General features: G+C 44.4%; 1 protein-coding gene across 14 annotated transcripts in view; it reads right to left on the bottom strand.

Annotated features, from left to right (window-relative positions):
- The window catches only part of LOC141992114 (protocadherin alpha-C2-like), a 333,092-nt gene that overhangs the window by 185,568 nt on the left and 134,968 nt on the right, over positions 1–12,556 (bottom strand). The window contains exon 1 of one of the 14 annotated variants that reach the window (XM_074960783.1): positions 9,331–11,773. The exons of 12 other annotated variants lie outside the window; for them this stretch is intronic. In XM_074960783.1, the coding sequence (XP_074816884.1) occupies positions 9,331–11,703 (2,373 nt within the window). In that variant the 5' untranslated portion in view covers positions 11,704–11,773. Of the gene's footprint in view, positions 1–1,515; positions 3,984–9,330; positions 11,774–12,556 lie in introns of those variants that run through there. One more of the 14 variants, XM_074960784.1, reaches the window with a different exon arrangement.

The following is a 12,556-nucleotide window of genomic DNA, read 5'->3' as shown; positions in this document are numbered from 1 at the left end:
ATGGATCAGACCAAAGGTCCATCCAGCCCTGTACCCGGTCTACTGACAGTGGCCAATGTCAGGTGCTCCAGAGGGAGTGAACCTAACAGGTAATGATCTAGTGATCTCTCTTCTGCCACCATCTCCACCCTCTGACAAACAGAGGCTAGGGACACCATTCCTTACCCATCCTGGCTAATAGCCATTAAGGGACTTAACCTCCATGAATTTATCCAGTTCTCTTTTAAACCCTGTTATAGTCCTAGCCTTCACAACTTCCTCAGGCAAGGAGTTTCACAGATCGACTGTGCGCGGAATGAAGAAGAACTTCCTTTTATTTGTTTTAAACCTGCTACCCATTAATTTCATTTGGTGGCCCCTAGTTCTTATATTATGGGAACAAGTAAATAACTTTTCCTTATTCACTTTCTCCACACCACTCATGATTTTATATACCTCTATCATATCCCCCCTTAGTCTCCTCTTTTCCAAGCTGAAAAGTCCTAGCCTCTTTAATCTCTCCTCATATGGGACCTGTTCCAAATCCCTAATCATTTTAGTTACCCTTTTCTAATGCCAGTATATCTTTTTTGAGATGAGGGGACCACATCTGTACGCAGTATTCAAGATGTGAGCGTACCATAGATTTATATAAGGGCAATAAGATATTCTCCGTCTTATTCTCTATCCCTTTTTTAATGATCCTTTCATCCCATTTGCTTTTTTGACTGCCGCTGCACACTGCGTGGATGTCTTCAGAGAACTATCCATGATGACTCCAAGATCTTTCTCCTGATTAGTTGTAGCTAAATTAGCCCCCATCATATTGTATGTATAGTTGGGGTTATTTTTTTCCAGTGTGCATTACTTTACATTTATCCACATTAAATTTCATTTGCCATTTTGTTTCCCAATCAGTTTTGTGAGATCTTTTTGAAGTTCTTCACAGTCTGCTTTGGTCTTAACTATCTTGAGCAGTTTAGTATCATCTGCAAACTTTGCCATCTCACTGTTTACTCCTTTCTCCAGATCATTTATGAATAAGTTGAATAGGAATGGTCCTAGGACTGACCCTTGGGGAACACCACTAGTTACCCCTCTCCATTCATCAAGTATTGATACTTCCAACTGTATTCACAAATTTCAGCAATTTAACCACCCCCGAAAGAGCATTTACATTCTACCAATGAAACATGCAGTCACATTTGTTAAATCATGGAATCACAAATAGCATATAGGTATCCTCATTTTTCATCAAAAAATATGTATCCAGCTCCTGACATAGAAACAATAATAGATTTGACTATTACATATTAAACAGCTGAAATTAAGGATCATGTCCGTTGTAGCAAAATTCATTGGGTGAGTCATGCTTGGTTTAATTCCCTTTATCTTCTACCAGGAATAAATTTAGCCCATTGACTTACTAGAATTCTGCCTATTCTGATGAATTAAAGAAATGCATAAGAACATATTCAAATGGGAAATAAATGATTAAGCCTTCCTTATAGATCAGTACTGACTCCAATGACTCACCATTCCCAATGCGTTTGGTGTAAATACTTGCCCCTTCCCTGCCTCTCCATTCTCCCAGGACTGAGGGACGTTGGGGCTGAAAACCATCAGGTCATTCTTGGCGGTGACTTCCCCGACACACAGGTTCCGGCTCTGGCGCTGCGAATAGGACCAACTCCCCACCTCGCTCGAGCACACCACGGTGGCTTTCCCAGGACCGCACATCACTTCCGGACCCGGATGGCATCTCAGGCCAACGTACACGACAATCACCAACACAAACAGCCCGGACACCGAGCAAATGGCGATCATTAAAGACACGTTCATGTCGACCAAGGGCCCATCGCTCCCGACCCTTTGCCTCGAGTCCCATTTCACAGCCTGCGGACTCTCCACCAGGGACAGGCTGACCGTGGCTGTCGCTGACAGCGCCGGCTCCCCATGGTCCTTCACCAGGATCACGAGTCTCTGGCTGGGGCCGTCCGCCTCCTCCAAGGCCCGCGTGGTGCTGATCTCCCCGCTGTACACACCCACCCGGAAAGGCCCCGCAGCCCTGGCCTCCTGCACTTCGTAGCGAAGCCACGCGTTGTAGCCGGAATCCGCATCCACCGCTCGGACCTTGCCCACCACGTGCCCTGCGCCGGCCGACAGCGGAACCAGCTCGGGCCCTGGCGAGCCGCGGCCGGAGCCAGGCGCGGACACTGCCGGCGCGTTGTCATTTTCATCCAGGACGAAGAGCTGCACAGTCACGTTCCCGCACAAGGAAGGGAACCCGGCGTCCCGCGCGCTCACCTGGAACTGCAGCACTTGCAGCTCCTCGTAGTCAAAGGGCTGCAGCCCATAGATGTCCCCGCTCTCCGAGTGCACCGAGATGTAGCTGGACACGGGCTGCTGCTCTCCCACACTGCGCTCCACCACCGAGTAGCTCACAAAGGCGTTTTCCCGCAGGTCCGGGTCCGACGCCGACACGCTCAAGAGATGGGCCCCGGCACGGTTGTTTTCCTTCACAAACACCGTGTACACGGCCTGAGGGAAAGCAGGGGCGTTATCGTTCACATCCGCGATCGGCACCAAAATGCTGCTGCTGGCCGAGAGAGACGGGGCCCCTTCGTCTCTGGCTGTCACCAGGATCTTATATTCAGACACTCGCTCCCGATCCACGGCCTCCGCCAGCACCAGCGAGTGATAATTCTTAAAGGTGGAGACGAGCTGAAAGGGCAGGTCCGGGGGGATGGAGCAGGTGACTTTGCCGTTATCTCCCGAGTCCCGGTCGGAGACGCTAATAAGAGCCACCACCGTCCCCGGGGGAGCGTCCTCCGGCACCGGCAGGGAAAGGGAAGTCACGGCCAGCTCAGGGGCGTTATCGTTCAAGTCTAAAACTTCCACCAAAATAGTGCATTGTCCGACCATTGGAGGATTACCTCTATCCGTAGCCTGAACCCGAACTTCATATAAGTTAGTGTCTTCGAAGTCCAATAGTCCGTTGACTCTGATCTCTCCTGTGCCTGGAAGTAGGCTAAACACGGCACTTCCGCTGTGTGTCGCACTGCCGCGTATCGAATACATAATATCTTTATTAATTCCATCATCCAAATCTGTGGCGTTGAGTTTGATGACTAATGTCCCGTTAGCTGCATTTTCGAACAATCCGATCTTATAAACGGACTGATTAAATACAGGGGCATTGTCATTCACATCCAGCACCGTGATCACCAGCTGAACTGTGCCCGTCAGCTCCGGTTTGCCCCCATCAGTAGCAGTGAGTAATAAACGATGCATAGCGGTTTCCTCTCTGTCCAGTGGTTTCTTTAATACAAGTGCTAAAAACTCACGGCCTTCCTCGTTCTTTTGCAAGTCTAGAGCGAAATGTTCACTTGAGCTGAGTTTATAGGTTAGCAGAGAGTTTGTGCCAGTATCTGCGTCAGACGCGCCCTCTAGTGGGAAGCGTGAGTCCGGCGGTCTCGATTCTGAGATACGCAGTTCTTCATTTACAGGGAACACAGGAGCATTGTCATTTATATCCTGTATCTCCACTTCCACGTGAAATATCCTCAGGGGTTTGTCCACTATCACCTCCAGGTCAATGGCGCACAGGGGGCTCTGGCCGCACACCTCTTCCCTGTCTACTGGCGACTTAACAAACAAAACGCCGCTCTGCAAATTTACCTCAAAATAGTCTCCCCTGCCTTTGGAGACCATCCGGAACATCCGAGACACCAGCTCCGACACCTCCAGCCCCAGGTCCTGGGCCAGGCGGCCCACAAAGGTGCCGTGTTTGGATTCCTCCGGCAGGGAATAACGGACCTGGCCGCTGCCCACCTCCCAGGCCGTGTGTAGCAGAACCAGCCGCAGCAGCTGCCCGGTTCCCAGGGAGTCTCGCCGGAGAAGAGCCATCGCGGACACTGGGCGGTTCTGGTTTATAAATCAGTGACTTGAAACGCCTGATTTCCTATGAATATCCTGATGCGGGATCTCTGAAATTAATTTCGTTTAAATCCAATGCTGTGACATCCGGGAGCCCGCCTGACGCGCTGACATGCAGGATTTTCAGTACTTCTGAGGGAGGAGCTGTGTGTTTCTTTCCTGTTAAAAAGCCTTTTTAGGCGACAGCGACACCTTGTGTCTGAGACCTTTCCATGCTTTAAATATATAGATTAATATAACAATGTACTTAATCCTTTCAAGTTTTCTGAAGTTCTTTTTCTTTACAACCTATCCGAAAGATACTATTAGTTCTACGTCTTAACGTACTTTGTTTGGAAATAATTAATTGGTATAATATGGAGATATCCTGATCTTCTCTCTGTAGCCGAAGGAGCAAAATAAATATGGGATACCTTAACCTTGGAAAATTGTCTTAATGTTTAAAACACAGACCTCTGGTCTAACATTGCACGTTTTTATTAGTGTGCTACAGGGCAGAGTCAAGCATTGACTGGTTAGTATATGATAATATTTTCCTATAGCCAAATAATATTATGAAACACAGTAAAGATTTTAGGCCAAAATAGTTATCTGTGGTAAGCTATTGTTGCCTTTAAATCTTTGAATAACATTTCAGAACCTGATTCTTTACTTTTAAAACGCTGTCATAATATCTTTTTCTAGTAACCTATAAGTTGATATACTTTATATCTCTACATGTCTACAGAGACACTGTGTACCTATATATACAATCAATCAATCAATAAAAACATGTGGAAAGACGTTTAAGGGTAATGAAACACTCATAACGCAAGCAACCTGGATTTGGTTTTTGGTTATTTGATGTGTTGTGAATGAAGCAATTGTTCAATATTTATTTTTATCCTCAGAGCTCATTGACCATCCTGTGCAAGGAAGGAGACAGACAGTTTCTGAACCTCTGCCTCATATGTTTCACAACCCTGCCTCTTTCTCCATCCAACTTGCACAAAGAAGGAGACAGAGGCCTGAAGAAAAACATGTTATAATGTAACCAAAAATTATATTATAATGGTTACACACATGGCTCAGAGCTAAAGATGTGTGGGAACCCTTAACTTCCACATTTCCTGACTTTTCAGGGATTCTTTGGCGACCTTACCATTCCCGTGGAATTCTCTAGGTTTCTAAAAGACAAATAATATAGTAAAGAAATGCAATCATATGGAACTACCTGTTGGGCAGTAGTAGAATGGTCTGTCTTTCAGAATACCTGAACTCAATAAGGGAAGGGCTCCTCTGAAACCCAGCCTCCATGAGTGCAAAGTTGCCTAAGGAGCCCTGGCTCATTCAGTGTAGATACATAGATCTTATATAATAAAACATGGCTGAAACCTTTCACAGGACATATGGAATAAGACAGGCACCTTTAGAGCTTTGCTTCCTTCAGTGTTCAACTTCACAGATCATACTCCACATACCATCCACAGGTAAAATGTGAAATTCTTCTCTAATTTCTTACATATGCATGCACAGAGCCAGTGGAACATAGCAAGTCCTTATATTAAAGTGAATTTCCACTCAGCTATACATGACCACATACAGAGTGCCAATACCGACCATTAAAATAATGATCATACAACAAAACAAAACCCAAACACATTAAAACACTGCACGTTAAAAAACTGATTTTAACTGATCAAATCTAAAAAGACTTTTACCAGACCACTGACAGACATATCTGATGCCTAAGACTTACCTCTTAGTCAGATTTTAAGTTTCTACCACCTTCTGCTTAGACACTACAGCTGTTCAAAAAATGTCAAAACAGTTTTCTTAATTATGGAAAAATATATTTTTCATTCTCTGTTCATTTGAAAATAGTTAAACCATTTTTGATCTTTCAAAAAAGAAAATGTGCTGAGACCAAACTTCCAGAATTTCAGTCCCTGAAGTAAAGTTTGGGGAAAACATAAGCAGCCAGAAAAGGCCTTAGAAAATGGAAACAAATATTTTAGGTTAATTTATATTTAGGTGTTGCTACATATTCCATCTATTATATGTAAACATATCTCCATAAATTCATATGTATATAACAGGTGAAGAAGGTGTATGGTGAAGGCATTCTGAGGGCATTTTAACTGATAGGGGGCTTTTTTAAAAAGTACCACTATTCTTTTAAAAAATGCACTGAAATGTTTGCACTTAATTCTAAAAGTATTGGGTGCCTTTGTCCTCTTTTGCTACAAATGAAATCATTAGACTTTTGGGGTGTGGAAGGACTGCAAGAGCAGACCCCATTGAGGCTTTGCTCCAGCAAATCACGTAAAAACCCAGTTAGCTTTAAGCATGTCAATGAATCTACTCAAGAGTTTAGTGTTTTGCTGTTTGGGGCCCATGTGCATAAGGAATTCAGCACATTAAAATGGCTCTCCAAACAAAAGGTATTAGGGCCAATTTCTATCCCCTCTTGGTGCCAGAAAAGCACATGGCTATCTGGTCAGGTCCAGAAGGAGGTAATTGGGTAGCTTAATAACTTATCTCAAGAAGTATGGATAACTGTCTGCCTCTTCTAGTGGGATAATGAGGGTATCTAGCTACCACGTGAAGCAATTTCTCTGCATTTCCACACTGCATGTCAATAACATTGTCACTTGTGATGATAACCCTCCAAGGTGTAACACCACCAATCAAAAACATCTATGGAACAGCAAAAATCACACATCCTTAACCATCAAAAAGTTATTGCCTCCATCCAACAACAACAACAAAAAATAAACATGCCAAAATGTTCTCTTTACTATGTTTACTTAATTATTTTTATTTTTATTTTTAAATCCGCATTGGAATTCTTTTAAATATTCTAGGATAAAGTACTCAATTGTGTTATTTTTAAACACAATTTTCATTGTTTTAAGCTGAAGATATCTCACTCTTAGAGGTTATCTGCTGATTTGCACAGAAATGGGGCTGGAAACAAGATAAGGCAATTGTTTTTTAAAGTTGGGTTATTTTCAGTATTCCAGCATCCATTTCTATGGAAAAGAAAGCAGAAGTGAAATCTAGAAACAACTGAAAGTGACTCAAGGAAAGTGAAAAGAAATTAAAGGCAATAGAACCCAGCCACTGCTTTAATCACATTCATCCCAATTCTTAAACAAATCAGTTCAAATGTGGGGGAAAGGAAATAATTTATAATATATGGTGTGAAATCCCAGCTCCATTTAAGTCAAAGCAATCGACTTCAACGGAGCCAAGATTTCATCTATGGTGTTTATTCTTATTCTTGGCAAATGACACATATATTTGTTCACTTAGCTGTCCCTTATTAGGAAAAAAAGACCTTCCAGGTGGTGGAAACCTGTTTTACAGCTGCAATAATACAGTTATAATAATTTTACAGCTGCAATAATTACAGTTGTAATAATTCAAAAGGAAAAGAACAAATATATCTAGTTTAAGATCATCTATAAGAAGTAAAAGCAAGACCTATACATGTCTGATATACAGGTAACTGGCACAACCAGTATGTTTCTGTTACTGTATCCTGTCACCAAGGATTATGACTTCAGGAATAAAACGTTGATGAATATAGTAATATAATTACAGGATTTTGATGCTTACATTGATTCACTGGAACTTTGTGCGAACTAACATATAATAAAATGCTTTATGATGATAGCTCAAAAAGAAAAATATTAGAAATTCTCATTTTCTATAAAATACTTCTCTGCTGCACTATAAAAAGAAGAAACATATTCCATGAGAGAAAATGAGAACGGGCCAATGACACCACCCATGCTTTGGAGGAAATCCAAGGAGAAGAAGGATAAACTTCTGGATAAGGCACATGACTGGAAATCCGGAGATGTGCGCACTCGTGTTCCTAGATCTACCACAGATTTTCCGTAGTCTTGGACAAGTCACTTCACTGCTCGAGTTCCCATTTGCCGCATCAGTAAATGGGATTAGTTACATATACTTCACGGGTATATGTGAGTCTAAATTAATTAACTGGTCTAATTAATTAATTAAAGAGTCTAAATTAATTAACTGGTGAAATTCACCTTAGTGCAGAAGGCCAGCGCAAGGTCACATGCATCTTGTAAAGGCTATTGTGCGGCTTAAGTGGAATTAAATATACATAGGTTTTGTGCTTTCCCTCTGCACATGGCGTGAATTTCACCTTTAAAGCGGGATTTAAGTGTCAAGGCTCTTTGTACTGGGATGAAATTCACCCTAATTCTCTAAAGTGCATTGACATCCTTTGACGGAAGGTACTACGGAAGTTAAAAGCTGTATTTTTACAGAAGTTGCTATAATAATTGCAATCATTATAATCAACAATCAGTGTTATGAGGGATGGAATTGAGAGTGCCACACAATCTATATATCAAGAGCCATCAGTGATGGAGATTGCCTGATAAATTTTTGAAGGAATTTATTCCCAAGCAAAGAAAACATATGACTCCATTGTAAGGATATTTTGACCCGAATATTAAAATGAGACACTGCTGATAGCGGGGTAAATGGAGTTCATTATATGTTTTAAAACTAAATTGCTTATAACGCTGTATAAAAATAGCTATACTATTCTAGTCTTCTCTTTGTACCCCTTGTACATTTGTATATTTCATAAAGAGGAATTTAATCATACCACAATAAGAATATAAGAACAGCCACATTGGGTCAGAACAAAGGTCCATGTAGCCCAGTATCCTGTCTTCCGACAGTGGCCAATGCCATGTGCTTCACAGGGAATGAACAGAACAGGCAATCATCAAGTGATCCCTGTTGCCTATTCCCAGCTTCTGGCAAAGTTTAAAGCACTGATATAACCCGCCATAAAAAAATATGAAAAGACAATTCTAAATCACAACCTCCACACTACCAATAGTTTTAATACCTGAACTGTGAATCTTATGAGAAAAGCAACTTTTAATATTGTGCTGAAAGGTCAAAACATTTACACTAAGTATCCCACACGGACATGGGTTTCCAGAAATGTGAACATTATTAACACCTGTCAATGAAGTCCGAAGATTGTTATTTCAAAAGCACATGTTCTAAGTGCCCATTAAAATACTACTGGAGAACATTAATAGACTAGTGGAAAGGGGTTGAAAAATATAAAGAGAATTCCCAGATAAAATAAAGTTTAAACAAACATTGCTATATTCTTTGTTCATACAAACGGAAATCACTACAAAGATTACCAGTTCAAAGCCGCTCAGCAAGAGGGAATAATTCCATACCCAGGATTTTCGCTACCTACACACCATATTCATGGGGAAAGTATAAGTCGTTTAATATTAAAAATATCATATAGAACTTCAAAATCCACACCCAGACACTACTAGCATATTTAGAAAAACTGTGTTCAGTTACACAGATGTTACAAATGTTCTGGAGGTGCAACAATCTTTCACTAACCGTTCCACAGACATTGGACGCCATCACTAGCAGGTTCTCATCCCTGTTCTCTGCAGAGTGAGGGACGTTGGGGCTGAAAACCATCAGGTCATTCTTGGCGGTGACTTCCCCGACACACAGGTTCCGGCTCTGGCGCTGCGAATAGGACCAACTCCCCACCTCGCTCGAGCACATCACGGTGGCTTTCCCAGGACCGCACATCACTTCCGGACCCGGATGGCATCTCAGGCCAACGTACACGACAATCACCAGCACAAACAGCCCGGACACCGAGCAAATGGCGATCATTAAAGACACGTTCATGTCAACCAAGGGCCCTTCGCTCCCGACCCTTCGCCTCGAGTCCCATTTCACAGCCTGCGGACTCTCCACCAGGGACAGGCTGACCGTGGCTGTCGCTGACAGCGCCGGCTCCCCATGGTCCTTCACCAGGATCACGAGTCTCTGGCTGGGGCCGTCCGCCTCCTCCAAGGCCCGCGTGGTGCTGATCTCCCCGCTGTACACACCCACCCGGAAAGGCCCCGCAGCCCGGGCCTCCTGCACTTCGTAGCGAAGCCACGCGTTGTAGCCGGAATCCGCATCCACCGCTCGGACCTTGCCCACCACGTGCCCTGCGCCGGCCGACAGCGGAACCAGCTCGGGCCCTGGCGAGCCGCGGCCGGAGCCAGGCGCGGACACTGCCGGCGCGTTGTCATTTTCATCCAGGACGAAGAGCTGCACAGTCACGTTCCCGCACAAGGAGGGGAACCCGGCGTCCCGCGCGCTCACCTGGAACTGCAGCACTTGCAGCTCCTCGTAGTCAAAGGGCTGCAGCCCGTAGATGTGCCCGCTCTCCGAGTGCACCGAGATGTAGCTGGACACGGGCTGCTGCTCTCCCACACTGCGCTCCACCACCGAGTAGCTCACAAAGGCGTTTTCCCGCAGGTCCGGGTCCGACGCCGACACGCTCAAGAGATGGGCCCCGGCACGGTTGTTTTCCTTCACAAACACCGTGTACACGGCCTGAGGGAAAGCAGGGGCGTTATCGTTCACATCCGCGATCGGCACCAAAATGCTGCTGCTGGCCGAGAGAGACGGGGCCCCTTCGTCTCTGGCTGTCACCAGGATCTTATATTCAGACACTCGCTCCCGATCCACGGCCTCCGCCAGCACCAGCGAGTGATAATTCTTAAAGGTGGAGACGAGCTGAAAGGGCAGGTCCGGGGGGATGGAGCAGGTGACTTTGCCGTTATCTCCCGAGTCCCGGTCGGAGACGCTAATAAGAGCCACCACCGTCCCCGGGGGAGCGTCCTCCGGCACCGGCAGGGAAAGGGAAGTCACGGCCACCTCAGGGGTGTTGTCGTTCACGTCTAAAACGTCTATCAAAACTTTGCAGTGTCCTGACAAAGGAAGGTTACCTTTATCGTCAGCCTGAATTTGGAGATCATATACTTTATTTTTTTCGAAATCTAATTGTCCTTTAATTCGGATCTCACCGGTATTCGGTTCTATTGTGAAGACATCTCTTCCACTTAGAGGAACAAAACTACTGAAGGAGTATGAAATATCCTTATTAATTCCTTCATCCAAATCTGTGGCGTTGAGTTTGATGACTAATGTCCCATTAGCTGCATTTTCGAACAATCGGATCTTATAAACTGACTGATTAAACACAGGCGCGTTGTCATTCACATCCAGCACCGTGATCACCAGCTGAACTGTGCCCGTCAGCTCCGGTTTGCCCCCATCAGTCGAGATGAGTAATAAATAATGCACATGCGTTTCCTCTCTGTCCACGGGTTTCTTTAATACAAGGACTAAACCATCACTGTGTTCGTCGTTCTTTTGCAAATCTAAAGTGAAATATTCATTTGGACTCAGTTTATAGGTTAGCAGAGAGTTTGTGCCAATATCTGCGTCAAACGCGCCCTCTAGTGGGAAACGTGAGTCTGGCAGTCTCGATTCTGCAATACTGAGATATTTTTCATTTACAGGGAACACAGGAGCATTGTCATTTATATCCTGTATCTCCACTTCCACGTGAAATATCCTCAGGGGTTTGTCCACTATCACCTCCAGGTCAATGGCGCACAGGGGGCTCTGGCCGCACATCTCTTCCCTGTCTATTCGCGAATTAACAAACAAAACGCCGCTCTGCAAATTTACCTCAAAATAGTCTCCCCTGCCTTTGGAGACCATCCGGAACATCCGAGACACCAGCTCCGACACCTCCAGCCCCAGGTCCTGGGCCAGGCGGCCCACAAAGGTGCCGTGTTTGGATTCCTCCGGCAGGGAATAACGGACCTGGCCGCTGCCCACCACCCAGGCCGTGTGTAGCAGAACCAGCCGCAGCAGCTGCCCGGTTCCCAGGGAGTCTCGCCGTAGAAGAGCCATCGCGGACTACTTAGCAATCAGTTTTTTCACTGAGCGAACGCGCAGAGTCCAGGGAATGAGGAGGATGCGTTGCAGGTTTGAAAACAGTTTAATTAAAATGCCGTTGTTACATCCGGGAGTCTGCCTGATGCGCTGAAAGGCAGGATTTTCAGTGCTTCTGAAGGAGGAGCTGTGTGTTTTCTCCTGTTTAAGTGTCTTTTTAGCCGATAGCGACACCTTGTGTCTCAGACCTTTCCATAGTTTATACCTTCCAAACTATGTCTTCTTTAATCCAGAGGGTTCAAGCATACTGTTTTCTCATCTTCTTTTCCTGCCGCTTTCCCTCCGCCCGCCGAGCTATCACGGAAGATATCCCTTCGAACTTTATGTCGTTCCGTGCGCATTATAGGAGATAATATTTGGCAACAGACAGAAATTTTCTAAACTTGCCTCTATAATTGAGCCACCAAAAGAAGTCTGGGGTTCCTTACCTATAGGAAGGTGTTTTAATCTTTTCCCATTCAGATCTTTAAAGATTTCATCACTTGATCCTGCACTACCTTCTAATACACTTCCACTAACACACGCGTCTACATCTTAATATCTCTATATCTTACGTTTATCTTACAGCGATACATAGCTACGGTTATCTCCGACTCGGACAGAACAAAAAATATTGAAAGAACATGGAGGTTTGAAAGGAAAGCATTTAAAACTCAGGAAATACCAAATCCTTCTTCCTTGTGAATATTCATGTAGATTCTGCCATTATTATTTTATTACATCGTTAGTTGATTGGTTGGTTGGGGTGGCTTCTTTAACTACCTCATTCAAGGTGAAATTCTGTGTACAGAAGCATAGTTTTATTTTGCAG

Source organism: Natator depressus, chromosome 8 (genome assembly GCF_965152275.1).
Source record: "Natator depressus isolate rNatDep1 chromosome 8, rNatDep2.hap1, whole genome shotgun sequence".
NCBI classification, from domain to species: Eukaryota; Metazoa; Chordata; order Testudines; family Cheloniidae; genus Natator; species Natator depressus.
This window is presented reverse-complemented; position numbering and strand designations above follow the sequence as displayed.